Raw genomic sequence first — 11,738 nt, forward strand, 5'->3', positions numbered from 1 at the left:
TGATACTAATTAAATGGGAAACGAATCGATTACCTAACGTAACCTCGGTTCTCTCTAGATGAGGGAACGAGCATTGCGTAAGCTAGCTTACGCTACGGGAAAGATTCATCTTACATCAGTCAAGTTGTCATAGTTTTTGTCAAACAAGTTGTGAATTTGTTGTAACATTAAAACAGGAGATCATGACTTACTCCGTGCTCCAAGTGATGTTCGGAGCTCCAGTGATTAGTTTCATCTGTGGGACGGGTGAAGAAACTTTCGGAAGATGTTGTAACAGAATCATATGAACAATTCCAGGATATGCTTTTTTTCATTGGTTGTTGCGTTAAATTTTACCCAGATACAATAGTGCCCTTTTCTGATTGGCTATTAAGTAGCACTTCTCTTTTTTTGATTGGCTGATGCGTAGCAGGGTCGACTGCTGAACTCCAGGCGAGACGCGCTTGATTCTCACGTGAGAGCGGCGCGGCCAGAGAAATTGCGTATATTAAATATATTATTAAGTTTTTCCGCATGAGAAATACAATGTGTGACGGGAGTGTGAGACAAAAGACTGAAACGAGTGACTGTCATGCTCAATGCGTGACACACTATAAAAAAAATATTTCACACTGACTCCACATTTAGGGGGGCCACAAGGGGGTCCAAGCTTGTTGTCGCAGGGGCACTGGCCCCCCCAGGCCCCCGCCTAGAACCGCCACTGCTCACACACACACACTTTCTCTCTCTCTCAAGAAGCAAAAACATGACTGCTAAAGGTTGTATCAGCGATGGCGGGGTAACATCACTTAACATCACGAGTGATATTCCCTTAGGCCACGCCCCCTTGTCTCCCCAAAGTATTATAAGCAATCATGCGCATCCCGTGTGCAGAACGATGCACTTGAAGCAACACCAAGTCACAGCACGCAACGCTTCACATTGAAAAGAACATAGCGAAGGGATGGTATCTATAATCTATGCTTAGTAGGGCTGCACGATTTGGGAAAATGTCATATTGCCATTATTGAGCCAATATTGCAATTGCGATTTGCGACTCCGATATAATAAAATGGTTTCATGAGTCCAACTTGCTTGGTTCTAAAGTAAAATGCACACACAGATTAATGTTTATTTCTCAACTCAAACTAAAAACAACAACAACAATAAATGATTGATAACACCTATAATGATCAATAAACCATCAACCAAACCAACATTACAGTGATTCCATCAATTGAAAGCCATCAACTTTTTAAAAAATTATTAGGCTTAAAAAAAATATATAACAGCTTTTAAATTAAGTGAACTTCAAACAATCCCCACATAAACCCATAATAAAAAACATATTTACCTGTGCCCTTCCTGTCTTAACAGGTACAGAAATTGAATAAAGTTATCAAACAGTCTGCGCTGCCTGAATCATAAATTATATATATAATAATCCTTATTAAAGCTACAAAAGTTCTTTACTCAAGATCAGTGAGTAATTTTCTAATTTCCCTTTGTTCTTTTAACTTTACTGAAAGAACGCTTTATTCGCTGCTGGCCCTTTAAGAGCACCCGTTGCCGAGGGATCTCACACGCGCCTCATAGCACAACTCACAACTCTCACATTTTGGCATAATTGTGTCTGCTATTGTTCGTTCAAGCTCGAAAGAGAACTGTTTATTCTGGGCTGGCACACGGTCAGTGCATGCGCATTATGCGAGTCTCATCTATTCTAATCTAGGGCACTCACAGGCAGCTTTTCACTTCTTGTCGTGCAAAATGCGAAAAGGCATTTGAACCAATAAGAGGGGGATCTTGTAACACTAGTCAAAGGATGACAAAAAAGAAGAGATGCTGCGCTAATAGCCCTACTTTGTTTATTTCATTTAAAATCGCGGCATTTTGCGTTATATAATTGCATAGGTTTGAGATCGCTATTACGACTGCGATATAATTAATCGTGCAGCACTAATGCTTAGTGTATTCTAAAGGGCAATAAACTCCACTCCAGCAAGATAGTCATTTTATGCAAATCATAGACCTTTATGCCTTATCTACAAAGAAAGTATAATATTGGGAACATTGATCTTGAAGAGAGTGTCGTCGTGTTACTGTCGCAACCGAACGCGACGCGCTAATGCTGATGCATGGAGAATGACTGAGGCGAGATGACTTTCCGTTAACTTTAACTTAGAGACTAAAATATTAATTTTACCACACATTAAGCTATTGAATGACTTTAGAAGTCTTGGAATATAGTGTGAAAACTTGATTGTGCTTTACAGTTTTTTATGCCTTTAGTGGGGCTTAACAAAATAACACAATATGCAGAATGTCGGACGTCACTTATAGGCTAAACTGTTTTTATAGATAAAACTATTTACATTCGGCAGTCATGAAAACAAATCTCAGATAACGGTTGACTAGGTAACAATGTGTAATTTTGCGCCGGAGTTCTCCTTTAACTTACATTAGCTAGCTAACTACGAACGAGCTAACCAGAAAACATTAACAAATTGACAAGCACTTACTGGGCAGAATATGGCTCTTCAAATGACGGACGAAATTGGAGGTTGTCATCTGACTGTCGATCTTAACGTTGCATGTCTTGCAAAGCGCTGTTCTTTTGCCATCTTGTTGTAAGAAATTCTTGAATCCAAAAGCGACGACGACCCTCGTTATCCCTCCGGCTGACATGTTGATGTGATCTGATGTAAGTGGGCGTGGTGTGCGCGTAAGGTATGAGAAGGCATGACTGATGATCTCTGATCCAGTCATGACAGCGCTATTCTCAGCCTGCGCTCCAGCTGGATCAACTTTATTTTTTTTTACATAATTTATATATTTTATATTCAAACTGAAAACATGATGTGATTAACACTCAAGTCATATTATTACATGCAAGTGTGTTTGATTTATGGACCAAATTTTCAGATCAAGTTTATGGACCAAGTTAATTTAATTAATAAACTAATTATATAAAACTATTAATGCACTACAATTAAACTGGTTATATGCCTTTACTTATAAAAAAATAAAAAACTTATTTAAAAAAATACCAGGCTTAAGGCATTTATTTTTTATGCAGGCCATACACACAGGAGTGAAATGGTTAATACCCCTCCCCCTACAAACACACACACATACACAGACAGGCAAAGACAGCAGGCTCAGATTGAGCAAGACCAAGTTATAATATTTGTATAATTTAATTTAGAAACAAATGATGTATAATTACATTTTTAGAAGATATGAGGCTTTTAGTGTTTACTTTTTTGACATTACTTTAATCTTTTGCCATAGTTGCACATGTCTATTGGCTAATAAATGTGATGTATCTGTTGAGTTTCAAGCAATTTCAAGCAAGCTAAGAGTCCCAAAAGCATCAAAAAATAATGTTAAAGTTTGTTTCGTTGCCACGGCATTTTGAAAGTGACACACTTCCTGCTGCCAGTTGGTGGCGCTATAACTTTGACTCACAATAGTCACATCCATGTGATCGGTCTCTTACAGCGAAAACACTGCTGAAGTTTCATCAAGATCAGTTAATGTATGCTGAAGTTATAACACACATCCTGTTCCATGTTTCTCGCCATAATTTCGTTTCCTCGCCACGGCCAAACCGTTCGAGATATCAAAAATCCCGTGGCACTTTTTCATCCTTAATGTCTTGACTTCACGCTGATCGAGTTTCGTCGAATTTGGTTCAGTGCTCTAGGAGCAATAATTTAAATTACATTGCATGTGTTTTAAACACAACCCTAAATAGCCAACTTCCTGTTGGGCTGGGGTAAAAAGTAAGAGTGTGAAGTATATATGAAACGATGAGATCTATATGTGTACCAAGTTTCATATTATTACATGCAAGTGTGTTTAATTTATGGACCAAATTTTCAGACCAAGTTTATTGACCAAGTTAATCTGATTAATAAACTAATTATATAAAACTATTGTCAATTCACTACAATTAAACTAGTTATATGCCTTTACTTATAAAAAATAAAAATAAAAACTTATTTAAAAAATACCAGGCTTGAGAAATGTATTTTCTTTATGCAGGTCATACACACAGCAGTGAAATGGTTAAGCCCCCTCCCCCTGCACACACACACACACACACAGACAGCCAGCCAGCCAGCCAAAGGCTCAGAGTGGCCATATTCAAACAAAAATATCTGAGTTTCTGTGGGTCCTAGCTAATAAGTGTCAATTAAAAAGTTGTCCGGCTCGAGGAGTACAATATACATACCAATTTTTGTAACTCTAGTTAAAACTAACCACCCCACTTTTGTCAAAAGGTGGCGCTACTGAGCCCTCACCACGCCCGTTTCTGCAACTTTGCACATGTCTACTGGCTAATAAATGTGATGTGTCTGTCGAGTTTCATGCAATTTGAAGCATGCTAAGGGTCTCAAAAGCATCCTAAAAGCATCCTAAAAGAAGGGTAAAGTTTGATGCGTCGCCACGGCAACAGTTTCAAAGATATCAAGAATCCATTCACAGGTCTACATCTGCCGTATGTTTACATTATACATATGAAGTTTGAAGCAAATCGGGTAAAAATAAAAGGGTGATATCTAAGCATTTTGAAAGTGACACACTTCCTGCTGCCAGTTGGTGGCGCTATAACTTTGACTCACAATAGTCACATCCATGTGATCGGTCTCTTACAGCGAACACACTGCTGAAGTTTCATCAAGATCAGTTAATGTATGCTGAAGTTATAACACACATCCTGTTCCATGTTTCTCGCCATGATTTCGTTTCCTCGCCACGGACAAACCGTTCGAGATATAAAAAATCCCCTCGCAAACTTTCATCCTCAATGTCTTGACTTCACGCTGACCGAGTTTCGTCGAATGTGGATCAAAGCTCTAGGAGGAGTATTTGACATTCCATTGCGAGCGTTTTACAAACAAACCTCAATAGCCAAATTCCTGTTGGGCTGGGGTAAAAAGTAAGAGCGCGAGGTATAGATGAAACGATGAGATCAACGTGTGTACCGAGTTTCATATTATTACATACAAGCGTGTTTGAGTTATGGACCAAGTGTTCGGACCCCGTTCCAGGGGGCGCTGACGAGCTGCCCTGCCACGCCCGGGTACCATCTTCAGCCCGGCTCTGATGGCCGCGGGTTCTGACCCGTGTGCAAAGTTTCAAGAGTTTTCGAGCACGTTAAGGGCCCCAAAAGTGCCCAAAGGGTAGTAAAATAATAATTATTATAATAATAATAATAGTAAAGAAAAATAATCCCAAGGAAAACAATAGGGCCTTCGCCCTTTCAGGGCTTGGGCCCTAAAAAAAACAACGTTAAAGGAGTAATTCACTTTTAAAAAAAACTTTTGCTGATAATTTACTCACCCCCATGTCATCCAAGATGTTCATGTCTTTCTTTCTTCAGTCGAAAAGAAATTAAGGTTTTTGATGAAAACATTCCAGGATTTTTCTCCATATAATGGACTTCAATGGGAACCAAACGGTTCAAGGTCCAAAAGAGAGTTTCAGTGCAAACTGCAAACAGGGCTTTAAACGATTCCAGACGATGAATAAGGGTCTTATCAAGCGAAACGATCACTCATTTAAACGATCGCTCACGAAAAAAGATTCGTTCATTTTGATAAACAAGTTCGAACAGGAGAGTCACGAACGCTCATCACAGAACAGAGCAAGGCGACCATTTTAGCTTATAAAACTCAAACTTTGTTATTTTTTTTTTAAATGAGCGATCTTTTTGCTTGATAAGACCCTTATTCATCGTTTAAAGCCCTTTGAACAGTTTGCAGTTTTCAATGATACTGTCTTTTGGACCTTGAACCGTTTGGTTCCCATTGAAATCTATTATATGGAGAAAAATCCTGAAATGTTTTCATCAAAAACCTTAATTTCTTTTCGACTGAAGAAAAAAAAGACATGGACATCTTGGATGACATGGGGGTGAGTAAATTATCAACAAAAGTGTTTTTAAAAGTGAACTACTCCTTTAAATGCACATAATTCTTCCCATGTTGTTGACGTCAAAGGCTTTCAATCAAACTCTGGCATTTCGGCACAAATTCACCTGTCATTTGGTAATGATAGATAAATAATGCAGATGACAGAATGGACCGGTTCAGTGACATCCTCATCCTCAAAAACCATAAACAAAACCACACAAGGTTAAAAGAAAATATTATTTCATGAAATACATTAAATTCGGGTTCGCTCACAAAGATAAACATGATTTGAAACAATTGCAATCTGATTGGTTTTTTTTACAGTGAATTGCTGAGAGTAATATTTAATATTGAATTATTAATTACTGAATTATTTATATCATTATTTTTTAATAACAATATTTTATATTATGTTTTAAATGTAATTCATTTTGAAATAAATCTATTTATTATTAGGGTAAGGTTTTTTTTTATCCGTTGTGTGTTGTGATGCCTTAAAAACTATGAATCAGTCATTTCATAACTGTGTTTACACAGTGCTGGATAACATCTCTTTAACATGACAAACTTGCCAACCACTGCTCTTCCAGGAAGCAGAAGAATGAATGAATGAATGAATGATTCATTTAATTAGCACTTTACTATGCTCTAGTATTCACCCAAAGCACTTTACAGTCATATCTGGCGAGATATAAGGAACTATATAGCCAGCACAGTCTGTACTGAATTGCTGTTCATGTCATAATGGTGCAATTCACGATTACTGGGAACATGATGAATTATGATAATCTTGGTCAAAGATCACTAGCATAAGGTAGACTACTTCATGACATCATTGCTGATGACACAGATGTTGGGAATAACATTCCTGTTCTAAAGCATTAAATCAGGATATATTTGAAATGGTGTATCCCAAAATTAAAATTCATCATCCACTCACACTATTTTGTCATTCCAAAACTGGATGACTTGAACACAAAAGAATTTGGATACTTGGAAGAATTTTTCAAATGCTTTTGTCCATACAAAAGTCAAAGGGATCCACTGATGTTTTGGACCCCATTGACTTTCTTTATAAAGACAAAAGCAGTAACATTCTTCGAATACAGAGACATTGTCCACGAAAGCCATATGAGGGTGAGTAAATGATGACAGGTTTTTCATTCATCGTTTTTAAGGGTCTGGCTAATAGTAATTAGTGTTAAGCTAGGCAGATAATTATTAACTTCCTAACCTACCTTCATTGCCTCATCTAATTTACATTCTCAGTTCATAACTCACAGTTCATAATGCACTATTAATGATGATGTGTATATTTCTAATCTAAATCTAATCTTAACTAAAGATAATTCATTTTAATAGCTTTATTTCATTTAGCATGTCTAAGACATCTCAGCAAAGACTACTTCGGCTTTCAGATAATATGTACTACTACACATATGGCCGGTTTCACAGACAAGGCTTAAGCCTATCCTAGAGCTGTTTTAACTAAAAGCAACTTGCACTGAAATATCTTAAAATGTGTTACTGTTTATGTTTAGTCTCAGTGATGTTTTCAGTAAATGCCCTAATTGTACTAAATCCTAATCGAGGCTTAATCTAAGCCCTGTCTGTGAAACCAGGTCATGATATACCATTATAAGATGCATAGTGGAAATTAGACACATTGTGTGCACTGGCAAAACAACAGATCTGAGTTAGATAAGCATTAATTACATTAAACGAATGTCTTATTGTTATTTTATTTCATGCGTCATGTTGTTTTGGAAAATAATATGACGCTAAGCCACACTTGATCTTATAATCAGATGACTTGAGTAACACAAAATGCCAAATATTAATAAACTAATACCAAGTGAGGTTGCAAATAAATATTTGAGCCAAAGGTCAGTCCTAAAAGGAGCAGAGACATTGAGAACCCTGATGATTCCTTCAAGACGTCTCATCCGAGGAATCCTAGCGCCCCCTACTTTTCGAGCTGTGTGTTTGCATACGTGTTACATGTTATACGTGTTTCCTCATATATCTCACATGGTCCCATTTTTCTCCTTAAATCTGTCTTTTAATATTTTCCTATTTCCCCCATTTAAAAATATTTTTGTTCTTCTTTTAAAAGTTCTTCTTTCTTCTTTTTTTCTGCCAGAAAAAGTATAAAACATACTATAACCGTGTTTTCTTTTAGAACGATGTCGTGTTTGCGGCCCCCAAGTAAATAACTAATGATCTTTGTAACGGAAGTGAATCAATCAATCAAAACTAACTTTAGCTGGACAATAACTTTATTCTAGAGCTCCTGTAAAGCCAAAACAATCTCTAGTACTGTAATTTCCTATTATCACCGTAAAGCTGCTTTGAAACCATGTATATTGTTAAAAGGGCTATCAAAATGAAGGTGACTTAACTTGACTTACCAGAACAGGATTTAGAAAGTCACTGTGCTCTTTTGAAGTTGAATGATCCTCCTCTAATTCGCTGTCTGAATCAATAGAGGGCAGGTCATCTGTCTCTGTGGGAAATGCAGCAGATAATATCATGTGTTATCTGGATGACATAACAAGTCGGTGCATATTCTGAACATCTAGAACTGCAGCCAGAGCACAAGGTTTTGATTGTACGAGAACATTTTTACATCATTCCACATGATAGCACTTGTCAAGTAATAATCACACTACACGTGTTGAGTAATATGAACTTTAATACTCTTTAACTGAGAAAACTATATATTCTTTACTTCAACCAAGCTAACTTCTATTAAATTCTGTCATCTAGAGCAATAGTATTTTTGGGGGATTTCATCTGATATTGTACATTTTATGATTCCACATTTATTCAGAATGTGTTAGTGTATGTGTATATGTGTGTGCATGTATATGTATGAATATATGTGTATGTTTGCATGTATATGAGTACACATATTTGTACACTCATACTTTGTATGAGTGTGCGTGTGTGCCTGTGTATGTTTTGTATATGTATATGAGGATATAGGTTCATATTTTTACACTTAAAAAAAATCTGGAGAAGACAGAATTTCGTTGTATTGCATACAATGACAATAAATATCTATCTATCTATCTAATATTTATTTAAGGATTTAGAGTAAGGATTTTTTTTTTGTTGCTTGTAATGTCAGGATAGTAGTTCAGTAGTTACATGCCAACTGCCCCAACACACTCAAAAATATTTAATATTAAAATTATAAATCATAATTTTACATTTCTAATGTTTGATTTCTAATGATTAAATTTATTTAAAAAAAATCTTGATTTTTATCACATATTTTTCCCTATTATTATTATTTATTTATTTTACTTTAAAAGATAATTTTCAAAAATAGCCAGAAATTATAGAAGGCAACTCTAAGACGACCAGGTCCATAAACACCTAGAAGATTATGGCAATTTATCTGTGAAAATTCACAACATTTTCAATTGTGTAAAGCAAAAATATGCTTGCATGATCAAAAATATATGCATACATGATGGCCCAAAACAATGTCACACTCACCTTGGGCAAACCAGCCACACTTATTGTCAAACCCTGAAAATTAAACTCCTTGTGTATTCATATTCATCATCAAAACCAACTCTGTTCTCACCTACACCAGTGCTGAACATCCGCAGACTCCTGTTATAGTCAACAGGATGTTGTTTGTGTGCCCTGGGCCGATGTGGTGCCTGTGTGACAGTCAGTCGAGGAGGAGGATGACTATCATTGTCTGCCTCTTCCTCTTCACTGGAGCTCCACGCAATGTTCACCGGTTCATCTGTGCCAGCATCTCTTTTCCCTTAAATCAATACATTTATTCAGCAAGGACACATTCAATTGATTGAAAGTGTTTACAAAAGATTTATATTACCAATAAATGCTGTTCTTTTGAACTTTCTATTTATAAAATAATTCTGAAAAACATGTAGCAGCATAAATTTCAACATTGATAATAAACAGAAATGTTTCTTGAGCAGCAAATCAGCATATTAGAAAGATTTCTGAAGGATCATGTGAAATTCAGCTTTCATCACAGGAATAAGTTACATTTTTAAATATATTCAAATAAAAAAACTAAAATAATACATCATAATATTAGTTAATACAAACAAAAAAACTTTTTTTAATCTATTACTAAGCCCTAAATTGAATACTAGTGTAAATATATGGAGCAGAACATCTAATTGATGATATATTTGCACTTCTCATCTAATTATAAATCTCTGAATGACTATTAATTTCACACTTTATAGATTGATCAGTCGGTTGTGTTACCAGAAACAGACGCCAGTGCCGCATTATGTGCATTTCTGCTCTTCTTCTCTGATGTTTGCAGCTTCTGAAATACAAACACAAATGATGTTCAGTGCATTTGTGTAGAAGAGCAACAGCACGACGTGACGTCTACGTAACGCACCTGGATGACAGACGTGTCCAGGAAACTGTCTCCGCATCTCTCCCAGCTCTTGGTGGCAGGTGTGGATGTTCTGGCAGAAGCTTTTCCCGCCTTTCTGAAAGTGTCCTTCAAATCGTCTGGGAATAACACACACCTCATGTCCAGGTTTCTCTTACGCTGAAACCACATTCACACAAACATGAATATCGGTATATATACATTGTTCACTTTTAATTTTTTTGTTAATTAAGACAAAGCACTGGAAAATAGGTTAGTGGTTTTGATTTTATTTGCTTAACATTTTGTTAATTTAGACAAAGGCAGGTCACTGGAAAATAGGTTTGTAGATATTTCTGTCACTGCATAATTTACAACGTACGTTATTTAAGTTGGCATGACAACAATTTTTCTAAAATATGGAAAATATTAATACAGAATAAGGTAAGTGTGTCCAAATTTCCCAGTGAAAATATATATGCATATTAATATATCGGTCGCTTTAATTTTTCTATCTCTAGCTTAATTTTGTGATTTATATTTTTAGTTCTCCTGAGTTTATCACTTCTGCATGTTGTGCGGTGGATAAATAACGTTACACTTCGAATGGAAGAATGACAGTGAATAAAAACATACAAGTGGTTCTCCCAAACAACTACAAAGTTTGAGAAAGTGTGTTTCTTGATCGCTTACCTTGGCCATTATGTTATGACTTATTTTTTCCTCAAACAGATGTAGTTCACAAAACTGCAGTCAGTTTCTTCTTCGGTCCGTCTCCCCCGCTCTTTTAGTTTATTACTCTGCGCACTACTGACACCTGGCGGTCATCAGAGTCATTGCACGCTCTCGGGCTCAGCACTGATAGTGCATCTAGAACTCCAAAGATGACAAAATAATAAATAAATACATTGTAAAAAATCGATGCAGTGTTTTTTATAATCATTACGAACGAATAGTTTTTTTATTTTCAAAGACATCCTACTCCGTTCTCTTAAGACGTTTGTTCACATGAAAAGAAATAAAGACAAATAAATACCTAGTAAAGAAAATATACCTAGTAAAGTTCCCTTTCCCATAGCACACATGTTGATTTGTGTGATGTCAGCTGTTGTAAAAGAGTCTTAGGAGTTATAAGAAATATATACATGCATGGTATGCATAATCTGATAGATCTTAAATAAAACATGTCTACAAGTGGACAAAACAAATCGTTTTACACTAAATAAACAGCAACTTAATCATAATAAAAACCAATAATTTCATCCTTTTGAAAATGAAAGGGTTTTATTAGTGCAAGTCTATCCATATCTTCAGAGTTTTAAAACAGCAAGTTAAACATAAAAAAAACAACATTTAACATAATTAGTTTTTTTTCTTCTTTTTTATTAAATATGTAAAAAGCAGGTCAAGTTATTCACAAATAAAATGCAAACATGCAACACATTTGGGGAATG

At 35.9% G+C, this 11,738-nt stretch overlaps 1 protein-coding gene across 2 annotated transcripts in view; it reads right to left on the minus strand.

Annotated features, from left to right (window-relative positions):
• The window catches only part of spidr (scaffold protein involved in DNA repair), a 57,300-nt gene extending 46,190 nt beyond the window's left edge, over positions 1-11,110 (minus strand). Inside the window, exons 1-5 of one of the 2 annotated variants that reach the window (XM_039684591.2) lie at positions 10,978-11,110; positions 10,309-10,464; positions 10,167-10,230; positions 9,502-9,690; positions 8,315-8,409 (exon numbers count right to left, since the gene is read on the minus strand). In XM_039684591.2, the coding sequence (XP_039540525.2) occupies positions 8,315-8,409; positions 9,502-9,690; positions 10,167-10,230; positions 10,309-10,464; positions 10,978-10,986 (513 nt within the window). In that variant the 5' untranslated portion in view covers positions 10,987-11,110. Of the gene's footprint in view, positions 1-8,314; positions 8,410-9,501; positions 9,691-10,166; positions 10,231-10,308; positions 10,477-10,977 lie in introns of those variants that run through there. The other variant, XM_089125546.1, reaches the window with a different exon arrangement.
• Positions 11,111-11,738: the final 628 nt, after the last annotated feature.

The sequence above is a fragment of the Pimephales promelas genome, chromosome 22 (genome assembly GCF_988280905.1).
Source record: "Pimephales promelas chromosome 22, fPimPro1.hap1.1, whole genome shotgun sequence".
Lineage (NCBI taxonomy): Eukaryota > Metazoa > Chordata > Actinopteri > Cypriniformes > Leuciscidae > Pimephales > Pimephales promelas.